This window comes from Salvelinus fontinalis, chromosome 8 (genome assembly GCF_029448725.1).
Source record: "Salvelinus fontinalis isolate EN_2023a chromosome 8, ASM2944872v1, whole genome shotgun sequence".
NCBI classification, from domain to species: domain Eukaryota; kingdom Metazoa; phylum Chordata; class Actinopteri; order Salmoniformes; family Salmonidae; genus Salvelinus; species Salvelinus fontinalis.
Window position 1 is genome coordinate 9,571,802 of NC_074672.1, and position 26,049 is coordinate 9,597,850.

Here is a 26,049-nt window from a genome sequence, read left to right on the forward strand (position 1 = left end):
CCCACCAGAGAACGGAACGCCGCCCCCCATGCCCATCACACATCTGACTTGAGAAAGACTCAGCATGCTGTGAAGTCCTCAGGATTGCTGGACCAACGCGTTTAGAAGGTAAAAACATTCGAGTTTTATGAACGTATTGTTGTTATATGGGAAAATGAGAATACAGTTACAGTGACATGGTATTGCACTCTGGTTGTTACAATGTTACAATGTAGACAGGGATAAACTATGGGCAACTGATACAAAGTATAATTCGATGTTATATTGCAGCTATTTGAGTTCTTTCTGTGTGACTGAGGATGACTTTTTCAACTCTGAAAAGTATGCTTTATTTCAGACATCAAATATTTTTTTTACTTTAGATGAGTCACTCTCAGACATCCTGTTATTTTACATGGTTATTATTTGTCTGATAAACTGTGAGTCACGACAATTGCTTAACGTTTACTTCCCAGAATTAAAATTGCAATAGTCCATATTACTCAGCAAGAGTGTGTCGACTCTAAACACACTAGTCATTTCAATGACACAGTAATGAGTAGATCCCGCCACATGTTGAACGCTATTTAACACAGGAAGATGAGACACAAGTAGCTAATGTAATGGTCTCACATAACAAGCCTTTTGTCTTTGAACAGAAAAAAGTTTCATGGTGTTATTTGCCACTACACAAGAAAGTTGTCCATTTGAAATTGTTGACAAACAACTCCCACTGAACTGTAACACCTCAGTGTTAATTCTGCTTCAGTATTTGCAAAGTTGAATTGTTTACTTGTGACAAGCACATAGATCATTTGACAAGTGACCTGTAGGGTAAAGGAAAAGAACCAGAGATACTATGAAAGGGCGAAGAAGCTAAGTCAGTCAGTCACACATCCTGTTACCATAATTTACAGGGGTTGACCACTATTAAGTTGTCTTGAGGCCCGGAGAGTCAAAGAAAGCCATATGGCTTGATCTTGGAGAACAATGGAGGATCTCTTCTTAGGTCTCTGTATCTATATTGTCTTTGGTCTGCAACAGAGGTGCTGTGTCTGGCTAGGATATGGCCTCCACCGACAGGGACCAGGAAAGTATGTGTTGCTCATTACGGCAACTTTTATTATTGTCTCCATTGGAAAACTAAGCCTCTAATAATGATGACACAGTTCTGAATGGAAGTTGACATATGAAAACATGTTCCTAGTATAGGGCTCCTGAATGGCCCAGCAGTCTAAGGCACTGCATCTCAATGCAAGTGGTGTCACTACAGTCTCTGGTTCGGATCCAGGCTGTATCACATCCTGCCGTGATTGGGAGTCCCATAGGCCAGCGCACAATTGGCCCAGCGTCGTCCGAGTTTGGCCCGGGGTAGGCCGCCATTGTAAATAAGAATTTGTTCTTAACTATATATAGTATTGATGGGCTTTGGATTGGATTGAAGTTTCATTTAGATCAATGATGATCAATAATCAGTCTGCTGAGTCATTCTCTCCATTCCCACTGTATATATACAGACAGAACAGAATGGATCTATTTTGCTGAATGGATGTTGGCTGTTGACCAGCCTCTGAAATCAGACATACTGTAAAGTCGTTTGGTTTCTTCCATAGTATCAGCATACCCTAGAGAATCTTAATTACAGGCTTCACATAGGCCTGGTTTAGTTTCAGTTGAACACACATGCACACGTACACATACACACACATACACACACAGGCATCCCTCACTGTTTCCTAGGGTAGCTAGCCCCCGTTGGTAATTCCAGCAGCCTAGACCCGACCACAGTGGTAATGCAATGGTGGTGGTGGGCTACATTCCAGGAGAATCCCAGAGGCACACACACGCACACACACACACACACACACACACACACACACACACACACACACACACACACACACACACACACACACACACACACACACACACACACACACACACACACACACACACACACACACACACACACACAGTCTTCCAGAGGCTCACGGGAATGGATGGTGGATAAGAGGGAAAGTCTGGGAGACAGACGATGGTGATGGTGAATCCTCACCATCATCCTCTCCTCCTATAAACAAACCGTTTCCCGTTAGATACTTCGTTTTCATGGTCCGGCGAGCAGAGGGGAATGAGGATGGGTGTAACCGTAAGCTACTATCCTGAGAAACCCTCCTTAGATAGCTGTCATCGTTTGCTGTGATCATCATCACAGGACTGGTGTAATTAGCTTGTTATGACAACAGCAATGAAGTCATGTGCTATAGGGTGGAGCATAAGGTAATGGCAATACTTCTACAGGAAATGTTGAGCTAATTGGCTATTCTTGACCCAATGGAGTGATTTGTTGATTTTCAAATTCACCCCTCCTCAGTCCTCACCCTATGTTTTCAGCAATCTTACTTGTATACAGTATGAAGACTAGGGCAATATTAAATGTCAATATGATGATGTCAATGCCCTGGGAAAAGGCTACCTACGTAAGAATGCTGTTAATTGACTACAGCTCAGGGTTCAGCACCATAGTTCCTTCCAAGCTCATCACTATGCGAAGGGCCCTGGGACTGGACACCTCCCTCTGCAACTGGATCCTGGACTTCCTGACGGGCCGCCCCCAGGGGGTGAGGGTAGGTTACAACACATCCGCCACGCTGGCCCTCAACACGAGGGCCCCTCAGAGGTGTGTGCTTAGTCCCCTCCTGTACTACCTGTTTACCCACGACTGCGTGGCCCGCACAATTCCCAACACAATCATTAAGTTTGCAGACGACACGACAGTGGTAGGCCTGATCACCAACGACGATGAGACAGCCTATAGGGAGGAGGACAGAGACTTGGCAGTGTGGTGCCAGGACAATAATCTCTCCCTCAACGTGAGCAAGACAAAGGAGCTGATAGTGGACTACAGGAAATGGAGGGCCGAGCATGCCACATTCACATCGACAGGGCTGTAATAGAGCGGGTCGAGAGCTTCATGTTCCTCGGTGACCACATCACTAAAGACCTATCATGGTCCAAACATGCCAACACAGTAGTGAAGGGGGCACTACAATGCCTTTTCTCCATCAGGAGACTGAAAAGATTTGGCATTGGCCCTCAAATCCTCAAAAAGTTATACAGCTGCACCATTGAGAGCATATTAACTGCTCGGCATCCGACCGCAAGGCGCTACAGAGGGTAGTGCGTATGGCCCAGTACATCACTGGGGCCGAGCTCCTTGCAATCCAGCACCTCTATGCCAGGCGGTGTCATAGGAAGGCCCTAAAAATTGTCAAAGACCAACCACCCAAGTCATATACGGTTCTCTCTGCTACCGCACGGCAAGCGGTACCAGAGCGCCAGGTCTGGGACCAAAAGGCTCCTGAACAGCTTCTATCCACAAGCCATAAGACTGCTGCACAGTAAATCAAATGGCTACCCAGACTATTTACATTAACCCCTGTTTATTATCTATCCTGATTGCCTCGTCACTTTTACCCCTACCTACATGTAGGGGTATTACCTTAATTACCTATACTACCTCTTGCCCCCGCTCATTGACTTGGTACCGGTACTCCTTGTATATAGCCTCATTATTGTTATTTTATTGTGTTATTATTTCCTATTTTTTATCTTTAGCTCATTTTTATTAAAAACAGTCTTACTTTTTAACTCTGCATTGTTGGGAAAGGGCTCTTAAGTAATTATTTTACGGGAAAGTCTACGCCTGTTTTATTCGGTGCATGTGACAAAAAAAAGTTCTGATGTTTTTCCCTCTTTCCACACCCTATGTTGTCAGTGCTCACATACAAATACTATATGGGAAATGTTGTATGTTTTGGCATAAGTTTACAACTTCTAGAAGGTCCTGAATGATGCTGTATCCCAACCCAACTCTTCCACCCACTTACTCAGTAGATATAGGCTCCAGGTAACCACAGACATTGTGAAAGTCTTGGGAGAGTTATGGGGTGTAAGTGGGCAAAATACCACATTACCCTGCCTATGACTGCGTCTGATTAGCCAGTTCCTGTGTTCCTGTTGCCGTCTCAGTTTTATATTATTCATGTGGCTGCGTCAGGGAGTCTAAATTCCCCTACCTCACTCCACTTCACCCACTCAGACTCAGACCTGTTAATTTCCTCTCTTTGAGAGGAGGTATTCTAGCCTGGAATCGAAAATGATATGCTCGGAATGTGCTCTGTTTCTGCTCATATCAGTTTTCATTCAAAGCTAGAGTTCCTCTTCCTTCCACTGTCTCACTGTAGGCCCCAGCTCTGTTCCTTTCCCCCCTCCTCCTGCTCTGTTGTCTCACTGTTGGGCCAGGCAAACCACCACTCCTCCTCGACTGGAGCTGGATCCAGCCCATCCAGAGGTGTCAGCAGTTATTGAACCCACAGTAGATTATGCAGACTGGTGGATGGATACAGGGGATATAGAGCCTTTGTTTGCCTCTGTGTTTTCAGCCAACAGCGGTAGACTATAGCATGCTGTTCACCCTTTGTGCTGCTCTGGCTTTCTCAAAGCTGCATCAGTCCACATGAGTTACTCTGCTGAATGGACAGAGGATGGGCCGATATAGGCCGACCCAGCCAGTGGGACTCAACACAATAACATCCTGGCAAGGGGTTTCTCATGATCCCTACAGGAACAGGCCTGATACCCATCTCTAAACATCACTGCTCTAGATAGGACCAGTGGATTACTTGGACTTGGTCACCCACAGCGGCTAAGGCTACATTTCTGAATGTGAATAGGGACATGAGCTACATGAGCTCCTTCTGTTCTTTGACATACTGTAGTTGTGTTTTTAGACATAGATACAGAAGATACATGTCAGCATCCCCAATAGCTATTCGGTCTAAAGGAAGTTATTTCCTGTGTTGTAAAAGTCTTCTGGTGTGTATGAAATGGTATCCTATTCCCTAGATAGTGCATGACTTTTGACCAGAGTTATGGTCAAAAGATGTACACTATATAGGGAGTATGGTGCCATTCTACACATACTTGTACTACTGACCTGTTACAAGGGATGGTAATGATATCTTATAATCTCGTTAGCTGCCATAAAGAAGTCCTTTGTGATCTGCTGAAACATGGAGGAGAGGAGTGGTACAGCTACAGCTGATGACAGACACGTGAATGAAAAATAAAGTTGTTCACCTAGAAACTAAATATAGATTTTTTTAGTCTTATGTTTAGTTGACTTCCTCAACTCCCCCCAACTCATGTCAGATGACATGAGAATCAAGTCTGTCAATGAGTCAGCCTTCACCTCCTCTCCTGCTATACAGATGTAAGATCTCCATTTGAGCCAGTTTGCTACAGCAGAAAATAATCCTGCAGCAACTGGAAATTATGTGGATTATAATTAATGGACATTTTTTGTAGTTGATCCATTTTTCATTAGGGCAAATCAAGTCTGACATTTTAAAGTGAAAATTACAAACTTTAGAAGCTTTTTTAAACCTTGAATAGACGACAAGTTTTCATTTCCGGATGTGCAGGAAAATGATCAGAAACAAAAGTGATCAAATTAAGATCCTACATCTGTAGAACCCAAGCATGATTTTCAACTTGCTGTTCTGTCCCTTATGCTGGGCTTTATAAGTCACTTTTAGAATCTTGGGTTAGCTTCAAGGACATCCTACAGCATATAAAGTGGCAGATTATTGAATAGTCCATAAACACGAGTTGCACACATACACATTTTTTATGTGTTCTACAGTGTGAGAACGTGTCAGTGAAATCAGAGATGTGCCAAATCATGAATCTCCAGTGGCTTTAAGTGAGCTGTCTGATGCTACAGAGACAGGCTAAGCATTCAGACATTCTTCCACTTCAAAAGCCCCTTGAGGGTTGTTTCTCTGGACACCAATTGAATGGAGAGCTGGTGTGTGCCCGTCTGTGTGTGGGTGAGACTTTGTGAGGGGGGAACAGGTGCAGTCCATGAGAGGGGTAATTTCCTTGCCTTGCAGCCATCTGCTTTCTTCTGGGTCTTTTTGCGGGTCCGTCCCTTTAAACACCCTCTGACACACCTCACGGCGACACACAACACACACACACCCTTCCGGAGAATGGTGTTGTGCCCTGTGACCGTCGCCATGGCGCCCGGTTTTGGATTAACCCCTGGACCCCTCGCACATGTGCCGAGTCAAGCGTGGAGGCTGCTGCCTATTGTAATAGGAGAACAGGGGAGAAGAGGATGGAAGCAGGGGGAAGAGGGAGATGGGGCAGCACTAGTGGGGACTAAATCAGTGTTTAAAGAGACATTCAGCATCAGGGGTGGAAACTGATGATTGTGCAATATTTTGTAATAGTTTTTTAGGTTAAGCAATTTTTCACTTTCCTGAGTGATCTAAACGTTGGATATGTTTTTTGTGTGAATAATGATGATTTATACAATCTGATTAAACTATTTAACTCTTTTCCAACAGGTATTGTTTTAACACTGTAAAGAAGACCTTCCAACAGCCATGATGGATAAAGAGGATATGCATAAAGAGGAGATCAGTGACACTGACAGTGGGATTATAATCAACTCTGGTAGGAGCTCAACACATCAACAATGCGGAACTTTAGATCTAGGTGCAGATATAAAACTTTATAGAAAGCACAGAACATATTATTAATGCTGAGACCTAAATATTGAAGCTGTTTTTACAATTGTATGTGCAAATATTGAACTTTAGAGATAAATTCAGGAGCTAGAAGTTTAGTGATAGTATAGTTTCCTAAGGGCTTGAAGCGAGGCGACCATCTGTCAGCGCCATCTTGCATCTACTAGGGTAGGTACAGATGTAGGATCTTAATTTGAGCCAGTTTGCTACAGCAGGAAAATAATCCTGCAGCAACATTTTTTGAAGAGGTTGATACATTTTTCACAAGTTAAAATCAGTCTGAAATGTCCAAATGGAAATTACAAACTTTAGAAGCCTTTTTTAACCTCAAATACACTATAAATTGTACATTTCCTGCATTGCATAAAAATTATCCTGCAACTGAGTGATCAAATTAAGATCCTACATCTGTAGAAAAAATATATCATCCATAATGATCATTCATTTTGTGATAAAACCTCCAAATGTGGCACCATGTGATGCCTATAATGGGGGCCTGTGCTCTGTTTTAAAATCTCCATTAACATCATCTATGTGCGATGCAGGTCCCGACAGCCCCACGTCGCCAGTCAAGGACTTGACCACTCACACCCGGGCCATGAGGCTGAAGCATCAGGTTCTGGAGGAGAAACTGGAACTGTGTCTACAGGAAATCAAAAAACTCTGCATCAGAGAGGCTGTGAGTAGTCACACTGCAATTAGGGGTTCTAGTCAACACAGCGTCTTACCCATTAGACCAAGAGGACATCCTCAGAGTTTGAGGTGACATTTGGGAACGTGATCATGAGAACGTGATTCCAAATCACCTCTTCTACATTTAGAGTTGGTGGTTAAGATATAAGAAGTGTGTGTTTACAAACAAATCGACTTGATTTGGGATTTGCTTTATTTACAGGAGCTGACCGGAAAACTGCCGTCAGACTACCCTTTACTGCCTAATGAGAAGCCCCCTCGCGTTCGCAGGAGAATAGGAGCGTCCTTCAAACTGGACGACAGACTCATACACCAGGATGGAGAGGTACAGTATAGGCTACTCAGTTTGGTTTTGCTTCGTTTGAAATGCAGCCAGGTGTAGCAACATCTCTCAATGTCTTGCAAGATTCAGTGCGAAGTTCATCTATTGCAGTTTCCACAAAGTTTTTTGTAAGAATGTGAAATAAATGCTCTTCCTGCGCCTCATGAGTGGCGCAGCGGTCTAAGGCACTGCATCGCAGTGCTAGAGGCGTCACTACAGACCCGGGTTTGATCCCAGGCTGTATCACAACCGGCCGTGATCGGGAGTCCCTTAGGGCGGCGCACAATTGTCCCAGGGCCGTCCGGGTTAGTGGAGGGTTTGGCCGGGGGGCTTTACTTGACTCATCGCGCTCTAGAGACTCCTTGTGGCGGGCCGGGCACCTGCAGGCTGACCTCGGTCGTCAGTTGAACAGTGTTTCCTCCGACACATTGGTGCGGCTGGTTTCCGGGTTAAGCGCGAGGGTGTTAAGAAACGCAGTTTGGCGGGTCTGAGTACACATGACTCGACCTTCGCCTCCCGAGACCGTTGGGGAGTTGCAGCGAGGAGACAAGATCGAAATTGAGGAGATAAAGGGGATTTTTTTTAAATCCTGTTATTTGTGTTCTTGACCTTGATTGAAGCTAAAAACCTTCTCCACAGGATTCAGAACTCCACTCCCTAGAAGCTGACCTGGCCTTGCAGCTCCAGATCGTTGAGGCAGCTCGTAGACTCTCAGTGGAGGATCACCTGTCTAAACCACAGAAGAAGAGCAGGCTGCAGCAGTGCAAGAGGGAGGAGAAGAAAGCCAAGGATCTACAGGAAGCTGTGTTTCAGCACAGGGTCAGGAAGGAGTGCTCCTCTCCACCAACTAACAAGAAGAATGACTCAGCCAAACACAGAGGTGAGTGCTGTGCATTTGCTACTTATGCCCCCATCTGGACACATTGGGCTCTGCAATCTGCAGGAAGGTTAGGTGCCGTTCTCACTGGAGGTTGGATGGATGGATTGTCTTTTTTTTTTATACACAATTGTTTTGTTATTGAATCACATAAGCAATACATTTCATAAGAATTACGCTACAATGTTGATAATCCACCCAACCCCTTCCCCTAATTGAATAAAGTCTTGAATAAAGCCTCTTTCTGTCGCCAGATCTGTGCATGTCTGATGACAGCTCCCTGTCTGATGCAGTGGCCTTGGACGATGGTGAGTTATCAACTAACACAGTAGAAATGCCAATACAATTCAACACCTCCAAAGTGTCATCATGTCTGACTCTTACTATTATGTCTCCTCTGTCATTCCATAGACGTCGACTCTGGCCCTCTCTCTCCCTCAGCGTCTGTAGACCCACTCCTGCAATCCTCTGTGGGCTCCCTGTCCCTCCAGTCCTCCTCCTCCCAGGGCAGTCTCCAACACTCCTCCGGCCAGAGCCTCGTCTCCAGCTGCAGTGTGGAGCAGACCCAGACCCAGAGCTTCAGTATGGGCTCCAACTGCAGTGTGGAGTACCCTGAACGCTCCCCCATCCAGAACTCCCCCTGGAGAGAGTCTAGCCTGGACCAGCCCTACCTAAGACCCAACAAACCCCTCTCTGCCTGCAGCAGCAGGTCCAGGTAAGAGTCAACGTCCTTTTTGGATTGAAACCCCGTGGACTAATAACCCAGTTAGCACAGTAGATCTGGGCCGATTCCGGCTGAGAGTCGGGGCACTCGCCTGAGAGTCAGACTCGGCCGACGTCATGTGGCCCCAGTCTGGGCCGCCTTCGGCAGTATTACTTATGGCTGGCATGCCGGGATTGAGCTCGGGCTGATTCCTGTGTGAGTTATCATCTGGCCCAAATGTATTACTTGGGGCTTGGGTCCGATTGTGGCTACTCTCTGGCAGATGATTACACTGGCTGCTTTATATAATTAATGTTTCATTACAAATTTTTCCATATTTTCTCATTGTTTCTGTGATCAAAAAATAAAATTAACATTTAAATGACATTATTTAAGAGTCCTATTTAAGTGGTGTTTTAGTATTTTGATACTTTGTGCAAGGCAATTGATAAGCATGAAAAACTGGATGGGGCCTCACGAGTGGCGCAGACGTCTAAGACACTGCATCACAGTGCAAACTGCGTTGCTACAGATGCTGGTTCGATACCCACGCTGGCCGCGACCGGGAGACCCATGAGGCGACGTACAATTGGCCCAGGGTTGTCCGGGTTAGGGGAGGGTTTGTCCCGCCTGGATGTCCTTGTCCCATCGCGCTGTAGCGACTCCTGTGGCGGGCCAGGCACATGCACGCTGACACGGTCAACGGGTGTATGGTGTTTCCTCCGACATATTGGAGCGGCTGGCTTCCAGGTTAAGTATGCATTGTGTCAAGAAGCAGTGCAGCTTGGTACGGGAGTTGCAGTGAAGGGACAAGACAGTTTTTTTTTAAACGTGTGGATGGGTAAAATTTGTATGTATAAAATGTATAATAGTCATATTTAAAATTACTAAATTGGGAAATTTTGTATACATTTATTTAAATTAGCATCAGGCCGCTTCTGGGAGGGTTCTGGTAAGATGCTTGCAAAGTCGGCTGAATTCCGGTAAACAGCAACGGCCCGATGTACTTGGGCCGATTCGATTCATTTTGATTCTGGGCCGAGTTCAACACCTGATTCCGGGCCATTTCAATCAGTTCCGACCACCCGGAAGAGGCACGCTTCTGGGCCGATTCCTCATTGCTAGCTGGGAAAGGTGGAGCAGCTGACTGTGCAGGCCCTACTTCACTACTAAAATATTTATTCTGCTCAGAACCCCATAAAAAGGGATTTGCTTTTGACTAAATATACTGCACGACTCTAACTTTTGAACTAGCAGTTGTTATACTCCTGCCCTGCACCCTCTCTATCTCCTTCTTTCTCGGAGCAGCAGTCCAGTAGGGACCCCAGTGTTTCCTGCAGACAGTAGAGTCCTGCCCTCCCACTTCCCCTCCATTAAGAACCTGGCTCTGAGACATGGACAAACCCACTCCTCCAGCGCCCCCTCTACTCCAGAGCTGCACGTACGCAGACAGTACTCACAGTCCTTCAGGTAAACAACCAATGCTTCAGAACGTCAACACCATAACGCAGAATGTCATCACCATCACACACAACGTCAACACCATAACACAGAATGTCAAAACCATAGCAACATGACTGTGTTGATTAGCTTTATTGTGTCTTCTCATGTGTCTGTTGTTGTGGACTTTGGTTGTGGATTTGACATAAGTAACATCAATTATATTCATAAAATACATTGACTAATACATGTAATAAAGTTGCTGTATTAATGCACGTTATAGGGAGAGAGACATACACAAATTGCATCACAGTAGTTAACTTTTTTCTTCTCTGTCTATTTTCCTCTTCTCAGACTTCCCAAAAGTAAGCCCGCTCACGACCTGAGTGAAGGACGTGGGCGTGCCAGGTTGCCACGCAGACGGCCGGAGTTCCTGGTTCGGTCTCCACAGTACTCTCCCCAGCGCTTGTACCAGTCCAGCTCTGAGGACAGCAGCTCTGAACACTCTGTCCCCTCCTACACCAGCTCCCCCAGCCGGGACAATCACATAGACAGGGAGGGCCCCGCACCCACAGAGATCCCCAAGCTCTGCCCTCCTCCCTACGGCTTCCACTATGGAGCTAAAAGTCCCACCAGCCCTGCGTTCAATGGCTACAACAGCCCCAGCTTTTACAAGAACAACAACCAGCACCAGTCCTCTCCCAGCTTGAGAAGGAGAATGGCGGAGGAAGGACACTGTTCCCCTCTTTCCCCGCAGGACCTGAACAGTCCCCTGGGGAGGGATCTCTACCTTTCCCCCTCCAAGGTCCCCCAGCCCCAGCACAGGCACTGGCAGCAGGAGGGACATGGGCCCCCACCGTTATCCCCCAGGAGAGTTCTGAAGCTCCCACTCCCCTACACCCACCTCGTACGTACCCCGTCACTGAGGGAGTACCCCGAACACCTCGCCCGGGTGCTACCCAGGGAGATGGTGTCAGAGGAGCTCAAATCCTGGCACCAGCGGAACCAGTTCCAAAATCAGTTCCAGAAGTCACGCCCAGGTTCCCTGGAGCGGCAGGGGTCATTCAGAGTAAAGAGCCCCACGTCCCCTCACCTTCCGCCCTATATGCAGGTGACAATGCCCTCTAACACTCACCAGCATAACACACATTTATCTTAGCATAACTAGCATCCCCCATTTATATTTTAAAACATATAGATATGGAACTAAAGGAATGTGAATGTGTTTTTGTGTTTCAGGGTCCCCACCAAAAGGTGATCCTCCAGAGGGCTGCAGATGGAACTCCAGTGCAGTGGTTTGTTGAAGAGGACTCAGAGATCGTTAGCCAGGTGTAAGCACAGCCATATATACTGTATACGGTACATAATTATATGTGTATATCTATACAGTATATGTCTCTGGCTGTAACCAGGGGGAGTCGCCCTACTGCAGAATGCTATGCTACACACGAGGAGCGAAGGACCCTCTAAACTATTGAGTATGTCTGTATTTATTGAATCAATGGACTCTGTGAGATTATACTGTATGTCCCTGGTGAAGGACAACTGTCCCTGACAAAATGCAGAAGACAACTTTGGCTCCATGGGTAGTTGGGTACCATGATAAGCACCTAGCTCTACCACTTGTGACGTATGTATTTTATTTAATCTTTATGTAAAGAAAGTTTGTAATTTCTATGTAAGGCGCTTTGCCAGTTTATTTATTTTATTTTAAAAAGAAAGTTGATATTGTGAGTCAATTTGATTATTTTCTACAGGTTAAATATGCTAAGTTTTTGTAACAAGTTTCATACATTTTTAACTGGCTATAACATTTCAAGATTACTGCTTACTGTAGACTCTCTTTGTGTGTGGTACACATATTTGCACAACAAGGTTCACCTAGGTTCCAAATTAAGTTAGGCCTTCCTAATATAATCATTTATTTCTTTAATAAAATGTCTAGACTGTATCTGTTTTCTTTCTCTATCTATTAACTTAAGCGGTTTCCTCAAGCAGTATAGGCACAATATACAGGTAACTTCCCAAAATAAAATAAACACCAGCATAGTGTCTTAATAGGACGTTGGGCCACCACGAGCCGCTAGAACAGCTTCAATGCGTCTTGGCATAGATCTTTTGGGGGCAGTTACCTGTAACTCTCACTAGAATTTTATTATATCATTTTTCATATTATTTTTGAAAATAGTGTTAGAAAATGCTATAATGTTGCTGTTTCTCCTTAAGCTGTAGTACACTAACAATAACACGAAATAAGCTGAATGTTAACCTGTTAAACTATTCATTTATATTCATCTAAATGGTTGGTTTGAAGCATGATTGTGTTGGATGTTTTCACTGCATTGCGGTTTTGTTGTGGTACTAACCAGTTGATTATATCAGTTTTGATATTGTTTGTATATTTATAATAAAAAGGCTTTATATTACTGATTCTCAAAGTGCAATTTCTTTTTAGAGAGATACATTTGCAGAGGCATCTGTTTCTAGTCAATATAAAATATCATAGCACACAAAAAAGACAAAACAGTGACATTGTCATACTTAAATGGATTAATCACAGAATTGAAATGTGATTCTTTCAGGAATGTTTATTGGGTGAAGCTGTTCAATGACCAATCAGAAGCCAGGTCAGAACCAGGAAGTGCTTTGTCTATCTGTCTCCTTCAGGAAGTGTTTGTGTTAAATCTCATCAGCTCACAGCAGACGTTCAGGACCGAGCCAGAAGAGGATGATCAGTAGTATCACACAGCAGAGCACTACCAGATACACACTGAGGACAACCCAGCGGCAGTGCCACATACAGTGGGCCAGGGGGCGCTCTCTGCACATAGGGCCACACCTAAAAAGAGAAGCTGGGTGTCACTGTCATGGCAATAAGGTATGGAAGAATAAATGTTGAACTGCAATATACTTCCATAGTAGTGACATCAGAGAAAGTCAAAGTATAGCCCCCCCACACATTGACTCTGTACCGGTACCCCCTGTATATAGCCTCGCCATTGTTATTTTACTGCTGCACTTATATTTTTTTATAATTTCTTCCTTATCTATTTTTTACTTTGTCTTAAACCTGCATTGATGGTTAAATCCCTTAACGCTCGAATCCCGTTAGTGGGATAGATTTGACAACATCCTGTGAAATTGCAGAGCGCCAAATTCAAACTACAGAAATATAAATATTTAATATTCATATAAATACAAGTGTAATACATCAAAATAAAGCTTAACTTCTTGTTAATCCAGGTGCTGTGTCAGATTTCAAAAAGGCTTTACGGCAAAAGCACACCATGCGATTATCTGAGGACAGCGCCCGGCATACAAAAACATGAAAACCATTTTTCAACCAGGCTAATGTGACACGAAAGTCAGAAATAGCGATATAAGAAATGCCACACCTTTGAAGATCATCTTTTTGCAATCCCAAATTGTGTCTCAGTGACACAATAAATGGTCAATTCGTTCGATAAATTCCTTCTTTATATCCCAAAAATGTCCATTTATTTGGCGCGTTTGATTCAGATATACACCGGTTCCAACTCGCCCAACATGACTACAAAGTATCTAATAAGTTACCTGTCCAAACATTTCAAACAACTTTTCTAATCCAACCTAAAATGTAAATAATCGATCAAATTTAAGACGGAATAAACGGTTTCCAATACCGGAGGAAAATAACGAGGAGCGCGCTCCTGTTCACGTGCACCAAAAAGACTTAAGTCCATCTGAGTGACACATGGAAAGAATAGGACTACTTCTTCATTTCTCAAAAGAAAAACATCGAACAATTTCTAAAGACTGTTGACATCTAGTGGAAGCCATATGAACTGCAATCTGCATTAGAAAACACAATGACCTCAACAACAAAAAAAATCCCTGGATGGATTGTGCTCAGGGTTTCGCCTGCCAAATCAGTTCTGTTATACCCACAGACATTATTTTAACAGTTTTAGAAACTTTAGAGTGTTTTGTATCCAATTCTATCATGCATGTGCATATCCTAGCTTCTGGGCCTGAGTAACAGGCAGTTTACTTTAGGCACGCTTTTCCTCCGGACGTGAAAATACTGCCCCCTATCCTGAAGAAGTTTTTAAGGGCTTGTAAGTAAGCATTTCACTGTAAGGTCTACACCTGTTGTATTCGGCGCACGTGACAAATACAATTTGATTTGATTTGATTATAAGTGACTTACGTTCCAGTGATGCATTGGTCGGTGTGTGTCATTGTTTTCTCTCTGTTCCCTTTCCTCCTCTCCGTCCTCTCCAGCGCGGCCTTGCCTTTATGTCTGTACCTTATTAGAGTATCCAAAGGTGAACTTTCACAGACACACATGCCATGTTAGAATACAACAACAAGGCCCTTGTTTAGCCAATTCCTTGTTGTGTTATTGTGCCATTGTCGTGTTATTATTGTACCTCTGAACATGTGTATAACAGGGTCAAACTGTTGATGTGTTAAAACGCTGTCCCTCTCAGGGCCAGGTGTAGGCAATTGTCAATTAATGGCATGGCTGCCATGCCCAGGTATAAAAGCTGTGCTTTACCCTTTGTTTTGGGGGATCCCTTCACGATTGTACAGGCTGGTGTGCCTTGGGAGGACGGGGGCAGTGGCTGTGGTGTAATCTAAATTCTACTGTGACCCATATTGTAACCGTCTATGGCAAGATGTGCCCCTCTTCGCTGGTAGCTGTTCTCCTCCCTTGGCACGCCTTCCTCGATATTGGTTTGGTGTGTATTTATTGTGTGTTGGCCAGATAATCGGAACGTAAATATATTATGAGACTTAAACATGTTTATTGAATACTCAGACAATGATTATTGCAATAACTAAACTCAGTAAAAAAATAAACATCCTCTCACTGTCAACTGCGTTTATTTTCAGCAAACTTAAATATTGTGTAAATATTTGTATGAACATAACAAGATTCAACAAATGAGACATAAACTGAACAAGTTCTACAGACATGTGACTAACCCTGGGCATCCTTCTTTTGGTGTTTTTCAGAGTCAGTAGAAAGGCCTCTTTAGTGTCCTAAGTTGTCATAACCGTGAGCTTAATTACCTACCGTCTGTAAGCTGTTAGTGTCTTAACGACCGTTCCACAGATGCATGTTCATTAATTGTTTATGGTTCATTGAACAAGCATGGAAAACAGTGTTTAAACCCTTTACAATGAAGATCTGTGAAGTTATTGGGATTTTTACGAATTATCTTTGAAAGACAGGGTCCTGAAAAAGGGATGTTTCTTTTTTTGCTGAGTTTATGATTTGTTTGTCAGCAGACACTGTGCTGAGCGCTAGGCCCTGAAGATATTGTCCAAATCTAACACCTTGATCACACTTAGTGTCATTGGGCAAAATGTTACGCAGCATCATCTGGATATGTGTGCAACAAAAGTTCAACATTCACATTCTGCTACCATTTCTGTCAAGCCGTCTATGCATACAGTTTGACTCATGAATGTACTTCTGGTGTACCAAAATGCAATGATGCTGTCGGTGTGATCGAGGCCTAAACTTTTTACTAGTCCTATTGTGAAATAAAATCTAGTTTGCTCCACTCCCTGACGCAAAGAAGCGGTGTTTTATGCAACAATTTCAAAGACTTTACTGAGTTACAGTTCATATAAGGGGGAAAAAGTCAATCAAAATAAATAAATTAAGCCCTAATCTATGGATATCACATGACTGGGATATGCATCTGTTTGTCACAGAAACCTTTAAAAAAAGGTAGGGACATGAATCGGAAAACCAGTCAGTATCTGCGACACATCTCCTTTGCATAGAGTAGATCAGGCTGTTGATTGTGATCTGTGGAATGTTGTCCCACTCCTATTCAACGGCTGTGCAAAGTTGCTGAATATTGGCAGGAACTGGAACAGGCTGTCGTAAACATCTATCCAGAACATCCTAAACATGCTCAATTGCTGAAATGTCTGGTGAATATGCAAGCCATGGAAGAACTGGGACATTTGCAGCTTCCAGGAATCGTGGACAGATCCTTGTGACATGGGCCCGTGCATTTATCATGCTGAAACATGAGGTGATGGCGGCAGATGAATGGCATGACAATTTGAATGTGCATTCAAATTGCCGTCGATAAAATGCAATTGTGTTTGTTGTCCGTAGCTTATGCCTGCCCATACCGTAACCCCACTGTCACCATGGGGCACTCTGTTCACAAGGTTGATATCAGCAAACCGATCGGCCACACGACGCCATACACGTGGTCTTAGGTTGTGAGGCAAGCTGGACATACTGCCAAATTCTCTAAAATGATGTTGGAGGTGGCTTAAGGTAGAGAAATGAACATTCAATTCACTAGCAACGGCTCTGATGGACATTCCTGCAGTCAGCATGCCAGTTGCACGCTCCCTCAAAACGTGAGACATCTTCGGTATTGTGTTGTGTGACAAAACTGCACATTCTAGAGTGGCCTTTGTTTAATGATCATGCTGTTTAATCATATCAAGCTTCTTGATATGCCACACCTGTCAGGTGGATGGATTATCTTGGCAAAGAAGAAATGCTCACTAACAGGGATGTAAACAAATTTGGGCACAACATTTGTGCGTATGGAACATTTCTGGAATCTTTTAACATGGTCCAATACTTTACATGTTGCGTTTATATTTTTGTTCAGTATAATTTAGTCCTGAGGACTTCCCCTTGCATATAAAAAGGTGTCGTATTGGCTACAGGAAATATTGTTTATGTGTAAATTCTATACTGTACCTCATGCTGTTTTTCTTGGTGTCCACTTCGTTTGGCTTGTGTGTGAGAGTGGGACAGGGTGCTGTATAGACTGGAGAGGGGTCTGGTTCAGGTGGTGACTGGACAACAGCAGCGACTTCTTGTTTGTTATCATCAGGGGCTTCATGTGGTCTTGAATCAGCAAAAAGGTTTGGTTGGTGGCAGGGTTAGGGTCAATTCCAATTGAATTTGACATTTCAATTAAATTCTTGAATTCACTCATGAAGTGGAGAATTTGTTGAATTCAATTTGAATTTCAACAATCTTCATGTCATGTCAAAGAAAACATTTAATCTTTGGAATTGAATTGGAATTGAGTATTTCTACATATCCCAGGTAATGTAATTAATGCATCAAACATTGACTATAGTATTTGTTTTAAATCATTTCAACTTGTATTTCTATATTTCATTTCCAGTATAGCTAGGCTGTCTGAACAGTGACTTAATCAGCCTGAAATAGCCTGACGGAATTACATTTCAATTTGTGGAATTGTTGGGGATAATATTGAATTGGGAATTGAATTCTTGGATTTGACCTAACATTGGAATTGAATGGAATTTAATTCTCTGAATTCAAAGACTGATTTGGAATTTGAATGAAATTAAATGAAAATTACAGCGAGAAAATTGAAGTAAATTCTAATTTCCTTTAACCCTTGCATGTAGATACTGTATATTCCTATGTAGCACATGGGAACGTGTGAAATGCACTCCTCAGCCTGAAGTGTCCCGCTTGCTTCACCTCATTGCTAGCTTTTGAGGTGGCGCGATCGGGCTAATATGCTTGAGGGAGGACGTTCATGTGTGTTTGTGACGCAGAGGTCCCGAGTTTGCGCCAGGTATGGGCCGTATCGGGAGGAAGTGGTACTCGCTAAGCAAGCAGCGTGAAGTCCTCTACACCTACATTACCTGCCAGCCAGTAAGGGAATATCCATCTCTTCTGTCTTGACCATGACTGAAGGGTTGGACTCTGTGATGGAGTCCATTGATGGAGATGGGGTTGAGAGTGACTTCTTGCCTATCCCATGATCTAATGAGAATGACTTCTGCAGCCCTCTTTCCCATTTTCTCTTTTCCTGAGGCAAAAGAATAGGCAGATAGTTGGTGTGCGTGGGTACGTGCATGTCTTTGGAGAGGAAGGACTTGAACTGCGCAGACCTGGGCTTGTTTGGTGATCACTGCTATGCTGACCCTTCGGCGACTTGCACCAATGTGCAACTAGAGGAACGAGAGGAAAGAAGAGAAACAAGAAAGGGATTGGAGATTAAAACAAGATGAAAACAATTATGACACAATGTTATACATAGTGAATATCCTCTGCATGAAGACAGGGAAGTGCTCCTACCTGCTGAGAGGTTTTATTGTCCTTCTGTCTGAACTCTCCTTCATCTGCAGCGAGAGACACACCAGTCAGATAACAGCATCTGTGCCTATCACATACCAAGTCATATTCAGGTAGACCTATGATGATTCAGTGAACCATGCTTACGTGATAAGTAACCTCACCAACAACCTAGACCTGAAATCTAGGTCTAGGCTTTAGCTCAGCGGGCTAACACAGTCTTGTGGCGTGCGGGACATACGAGTTTGAACCCAGACAGTTACACTGGTGGTACTTACCTCTAGGGTCGCTGTAGTTCCTACGGAGGATTTTCCTGTTGAGTTTCTTGGTCTCGTCCAGCTCCGTGATGTCTCTCTCATAACGCCTCTTCAGGTTGTCAACGTGGCTCACCATCAGCTCCACCGCTCGACTCACACGAGCCTCCTACCATACAGAGTACAGCTACATTGAGTATGTATACGGTATGTGTAGACAGAGTATATAAACCTGTACTGAACCACAAAGGATAGCAGCTTCATTCTACTCAAGTCTCAAAGTATCAGTGACGAGTGTGATGATTGTGTCCTTCCCCATTGATTCAGTCATTGGGGTGTAATGTGTAGCTGATCCAATCCATAATCAAAGTCTTGAGCTAGATAGACTGTACAGTAATGTCTGTGTGAGAGAGACTACCTGATGTACAGCTCCCAACACCTCTGCTGTGTTGGAGATTCTCTCCACTGTTCCTCCCAGTATATCCAGACACAGCTCTAGTCTCTGGAGGATCTTACTGCGCATACTGTCCAGACACAGAGCCTTTAGAGTCTGACGACACAGTGAGACAGGTCAAAACTCTGTTACAAAAACCCTCATATACAATACACACATTGTATGCTGTAGGCCTTATACCCCCCACACCCCACCCCCCCAACAAAAAGTTGTTCTCAATGTCAGGGACACAGTGCTGCTGACGCTTGTCATCATATTCATTCGAGAAAATAAGGTACTAACTCACACTTTCACTCTGGCTCAAACATAATTTATTATGATTAAGGGTCTCAGGGATTGGTGAGTGGAACAGGCTAGAGGGGAAACGTCCAATACTTCTCTTCCTTCATTGCAGTGACCCCATCCACCCTCCTTCTCCAATACCTCCAGTGTCTCCCGGCCTCTCATCAGCTCCAGCTGGATGTTCTCCTCAGCCAGGTTCCTAGCATGCTCCTCTGCCTGCAGCCTCTGCTTCAGGGTGTACTGGTCACTACGAAAGGCCAGCGCAATCTGGGAGAATGCATTCTGAATAGAATAGAATGGAATAGAATAGAAGAGAATATAGTAGAATAGAATACAATAGAGTAGAATACAAAATAATATAATAAATTAGAATAGAACTGTATAGCTCCTTAATGGGAAACGAAGGTGTTACAGGCTTACCATACAACATCATAAGGGGGGAAGGGGTTGGGGGCATCAGATGGTACACACAATACCCACACAAGATGTATCCCTATGATTGCAATGCATCATAACATCATGTTAATGAGGACTACTGATGGATTGCCTTACCTCCACTTGTTCCTCTGACATCTTAGCACTTTGATAGAGGGAGGGAGGGACAGACAGATGAAGAGGGAGAGTGAGAGAGGGAGAGAGACACAGAGAAAGAAAGAGTAAGAAAGAGAAAGAGAGATGCCCAATGAACCAGCTCAAGACAACAAAGAACCAAACACATATCTGGGGCAATTGCAGGACTTGAACACTTTAACAACAAGTCTGGATTAGGGATGAGACGATCTATTTTTGATCATTACCAATATAGTGATGGTTATCATCAGTCACACAGAGGATAAAACCTCACCTGTTGAAGCCTACGCGATCTATAATACACAGGTCATTCCATGGCGTAACCGGCTGCTGCTCTTCAATGGACTCTATGAATGAAAGACATCAACGTGTCAAATTATTCTTCCTAACCGCACTCTGTATGAAAGATACCAACATGCCAAGTTATTCTGCCCAAAAACAACAATGACATAATGACTCTGTTATTGCTAGAGAGGGCATACTAGGGTACTATACCTTCCTCACTGTCCTCACTGTCTAGCACGATTAGCATCTTGGCCGGCTGGTCACTTTGTTTAGGTGTCCCCTCATCAGGCTGGAAGAATAGAAACCCTGACTCACTTGGACATTATGAGCCCACTGTATTAGGTACAGTCTGAATCATTAGCAGAGGGTTTGTATAGCCAGAGGAGAGATGGTCTGACTCACCTGAGGGTGCATAGTATGGATCGGCACCATAGCAGCAGAACGATGCTACTAGAGAATAGGGACCAAAGACAACTGCTCCCTGTCCCTTGGACCAAAACCAAAGTAAGAAAGTAGAATAAATGTAAAATAATCAACAAGGCAAGAACAAAACCACAATAAGATCTGCATATCACTCTGAGGGAAAAAAAGAGAGTACAATTCCTTACCATTTGTCTTACTCCATTGATCTCTTCACTCACTCTGTCAGTCTCAGAGGACTGCACTCAGGACGTCAGTAATCCTATTATGAGATCCTCAGTCAGGGAAGTAGACCAGGATAAGTACAGTACCTATTAGGTACTACCTAAACCAGCTCTGTGTGTGTGTGTGTGTGTGTGTGTGTGTGTGTGTGTGTGTGTGTGTGTGTGTGTGTGTGTGTGTGTGTGTGTGTGTGTGTGTGTGTGTGTGTGTGTGTGTGTGTGTGTGTGTGTGTGTGTGTGTCAGCTCACACCATCACTGCTTAGGCGTGTGTGTGTTGTTACGTAATAACAAACTATCAGGACGGTCTAGGCAGTAGTTAGAGCCGGAGGTTAAGTTGGAAGCAGTCAGCCCATCACTATCGTCTGCTGTCCGTTCATCTGGACGCCTAGACTGACTTCCTCCCACCTCCTTACTTACACTAATCCACTTGAAACAACTTGTGTTTTAGTCAAGTGATATGCATTTTTGTTATTGACACTGAATTGTATGTGGCTTCTGCTGTATATTTTCAGATCTACACTAACATAAGAGTTCACTCTGTCTCTAAGGTGTTTGAGGAAAAGCTCTCAACTAGAACACAAACAAGACAGAACAGAAGATTGTAGGATCTTGGCAGGTCAATTCGTAGAAAAGAAAGGCAGTTTGACAGGTAGTTGATGGCCCGACAATAACCAAAGGAGGTGGCAAGACAGCACAAACAGATCTGGAACCAGGCTAGTTTGGTTCTCTCATAACGAGAGGTTTTTCTATACCTATCTTGATATACAAGGTAGTTTGAGTCTCTACTAGAGACTAGTAGAGACCAGTGTTAATTTCGTCAATAAAAACAGTGACTAAAATATTTGTCAAACACCAATTTTTTTTTGTGTGCCAATTGACGAGACTATAACTGACTAAATAATAAACCCAGAAAAAACTATAACTAAACGGGATGAGACTAAATTATCTCTGCACAATTGATATTAGCAGCACAGATAGCAGTATTGTTCAACAGTGGGAAGGATGTGCCACACCCGGCACACACAGCCTAGATCAGCTGGTGAGCTGCAGGAGAGCAAGCAATGAGTGTAGGCATTGCAGCCTGGTTTCATAGACTAGACGTAACATAGTAAATGTAAATCCAAGACACTCAAATTAGTATGATATGTTGTTGGGTAGACAGGCTTCGCCCTGGCTCCACCTCCGATTATGCACATCACACTGGCAACTCTCTTGCTTACCCGTAGCTAACCAGTCACCACCAGCCTTCTAGTTAGTTACCCTTTGCCTGGTTAAGAAACCCAAGTTGCTTTACGAAATTTTAAAAAATAGCAGCATTGAGTTGAAATTTTGTTATCAATGTTCATAAACTTCAATTAATCTACTCAGTCTGCAACCCAGAGTTAATTCATATTCTGGTTGAATGAAACAGACAAGAGTCCCAATTTACAAAAATCAAAGTGTTTATTCACGAGAATTCTAACATCAAAAATGCAAACCCAGTCTTTATAACACACACAAACAAGTTCAAATCTTAAGCTACGCCTTGCTCAGACAGTCTGTGTTTTTCCACTATACAGATACATTGTTTAATCTGCAACATGTTTCATAGTTTTCTGCGAGCCTAACAGTTTCTCCCCTCCACGGGTGGAGACAGAATGTCCTGTAAGGAACACAGTAGTCCAGCTTGTCTGTCGATAGCTCCTCTTATCATTTGTTTCCCACTTGCACCCTGCTTACATACTAAAAAGGAACAAAAGGTCCTTGTTATAATTCTGACTAAAACTACACACACCATCAGATTATAGTTTTATGATTCTAATAAATTTCATACAATTATATGGTTTCAGAGTGGAATTATTTACTCATTATCTTTGAACGTATAAATTATTTTATCACTTTGCGAAATTAAAAACAATAGCAGCATTGAGTTTAATGATAAAACAACAGTCAAGCTATGTTTTTCTCTACCTTGAGTATAGAAAAGTAGGCGGTCCTCCATTTTTTGTCTCGCTCAACCCTTCCACTTTCCCCACTGCATTTTATATCCAGGTTCTGTAGCAAAACGGCTAGAGAGATTACCGTTCAAAAGTTATGACCCATAATACAGGCACTATGTTTTTTTCTTTCTATCATGCATTGGCAGGCCGAATTTTACATTCATAAAGTATATCGCGGACCGGACCATTGACTGGCATTGTTCAGTCATGTCGCCTCATTAGCTAGGTATAGCTAACAACCTGGGGAGCGTTCAGTAGGATGCAATGTCTTGGAACGTTCAGATAGAAATATGCTATGTAGAACAAACATGCCTCTCTGACATGAAGAGTAAGGAATTGCTTTGGCTCCATTCATGGAATTTCTATATGCAACATTCGACGTTTTGCAACGAACGTGGCCCTTTTAACATGACCCTTTCTCGGCACAGAAAGAAAGGAAAAGGGATACCAAACAATTTATTGACTAAATTCCTCTTGCCACTACACTATATCCGACTGTGTAAATAACTTTGTTTTGAGTTAATGTGGACCCATTGACTGACACATAAGCACTTGGGCCAGGACTCGAGCACAGGGACTCGGACTTCTGCCATAGGTACTTGTGACTCGACCATTGGTGACTCAGACACAAGCACAGGGGACTCAAGGTTTAGTGACTGACACCTCTCCCTCTCTCTTTGTGCAAAGGTGTCATAAAGGCAAAGTGTGGCTACTTTGAAGAATCTCAAATATAAAATAGATTTTGCTTGTTTAACACTTGTTTTGGTTACTACATGATTCCATATGTGTAATTTCATAGTTTTGATGTCTTCACTATTATTCTACAATGTAGAAACTAGTACAAATAAAGAAAAACCCTGGAATGAGTAGGTGTGTCCAAACTTTTGACTGGTACTGTATGTCTATATACATATATAGTTTATTAGGTACACCACCCCAATCACAAAAATGGTTTTCTCCTACAGACAGTGAGTCACGTGACCGTGGCTTGCTATATAAAGCAGGCAGACGGGCATCGAGGCATTCAGTTACTGTTCGATTGAACGTTAGAAATGTGCAAATCGAGTGACCAAAGAGACTTTGAGCGTGGTATGATTGTCGGTGCCAGGGGTGCAGGTTCCAGTATCTCAGCAACGTCTGGCCTGGGCTTTTCACGACAGTGTCTAGGGTTTACCGAGAATGTGACAACAAACAAAAAACACAGTCAGCGGCAGTCCTGAGATCAAAAACAGCTCATTGATGATAGGTCGAAGGAAAATGGCAAGAATCATGCAAACTAACAGGCGTGCCACAAACAGGCCAATAACTGTGCAGTACAACAGTGGTGTGCAGAATGGCATCTCGGAACGCACAACTCGGCAGTCCTTGTCGCGGATGGGCTATTGCAGCAGACAAACACACCGGGTTCCACTCATATCAGCTAAAAACAATAAGAAGCAGCTCCAGTGGGCACGTGATCACAAACACTGGACAATTGAGGACTGGAAAAACATTGCCTTGTCCCACGAATCCCGGTTCCTGTTGCGTCATGCTGGTGGCAGAGTCAGGATTTGGCGTAAGCAGCATGAGTCCATGGCCCCATCCTGCCTGGTGTCAACGGTACAGGCTGGGTGGTGCTATGGTGTGGGGAATGTTTTCCTGGCACACATTAGGTCCCTTGACACCAATTGAGCAACGTTTCCATGCCCCAAAGAATTCAGGTTGTTCTGAAGGCTAAGGTTGTTCTGACCCGTTTTTAGATTGGTGTACCTAATAAAAAATTACAGAGAACTGAGGCAGGTAGGCCTGGAGTAGCGATTGCATAGCAACGTTACAGCTGTGACTAGACAGTGTGAGGTGGGTTCAGAGAGGGAAAAGACATGCCAGGGGAAACAGTATGGGAGAAGTAGTCTGACACAGGAGGGACAGCACCTCAAACATAGAGGACGTGTACTCCGAGGATGCGCAGACCAACTGGCAAGTGTCTTCATTGTTTCATGCAGTGTTTCATGCAGACCACCATAGTCTCTGTGCCCAAGAACTACCGACCCGTAGCACTCCCGTCTGTAGCCATGAAGTGCTTTGAAAGGCTGAGCAAGGCTCACATCAACACCATTATCCTAGAAACCCTAGACCCACTCCAATTTGCATACCACCCCAACAGATCCACAGATGATGCAATCTCTATTGCACTCAACACTGCCCTTTCTCATCTGTACAAAAGGAACACCTATGTGAGAATGCTATTCATTGACTACAGCTCAGTGTTCAACACCATAGTGTCATCAAAGCTCATCACTAAGCTAAGGACCCTGGGACTAAACACCTCCCTCCGCAACTGGATCCTGGACTTCCTGACGCCCGCCCCCAGGTGGTAAGTGTAGGTAACTACACATCCGCCACGCTGATCCTCAACACAGGTGCCGCTCAGGGGTGCATGCTCAGTCCCCTCCTGTACCCCCTGTTCACTCATGACTGCATGGCCAGGCACGACTCCAACATCATCATCAAGTTTGCCGATGATGCAACAGTGGTAGGCCTGATCACCGACAACGACAAGACAGCCTATAGGGAGGAGATCAGAGACCTGGCCGTGTGGTGCCAGGACAACAACCTCTCCCTCAACGTGAACAAGACAAAGGAGTTGATTGTGGACTACAGGAAAAGGAGGACCGAGCACACCTCCATTCTCATCAACGGGGCTGTAGAGGAGCAGGTTGAGAGCTTTAAGTTCCTTGGTGTCCACATCACCAACAAACTATCATGGTCCAAACACACTAAGACAGTCGTGAAGAGGGCACGACAAAACCTATTCCCCCTCAGGAGACTGAATGATTTGGCCCTTCTTTTACGCTGCTGCTCCTCTCTGTTTATTATCTATGCATAATCACTTTAACTC

General features: G+C 43.9%; 1 protein-coding gene across 1 annotated transcript; it reads left to right on the forward strand.

The window, feature by feature from the left end:
* Nucleotides 1-6: 6 nt before the first annotated feature.
* On the forward strand, nt 7-13,039 carry inavaa (innate immunity activator a). The gene is made up of 10 exons (XM_055930917.1): nt 7-108; nt 6,396-6,504; nt 7,124-7,257; nt 7,474-7,596; nt 8,233-8,473; nt 8,725-8,778; nt 8,882-9,185; nt 10,482-10,643; nt 10,968-11,724; nt 11,853-13,039. The coding sequence occupies exons 2-10, from the start codon at nt 6,435-6,437 to the stop codon at nt 11,946-11,948; spliced, it is 1,941 nt and encodes a 646-aa protein (XP_055786892.1). The 5' UTR covers nt 7-108; nt 6,396-6,434; the 3' UTR covers nt 11,949-13,039.
* The last annotated feature ends 13,010 nt before the right edge of the window (nt 13,040-26,049 follow it).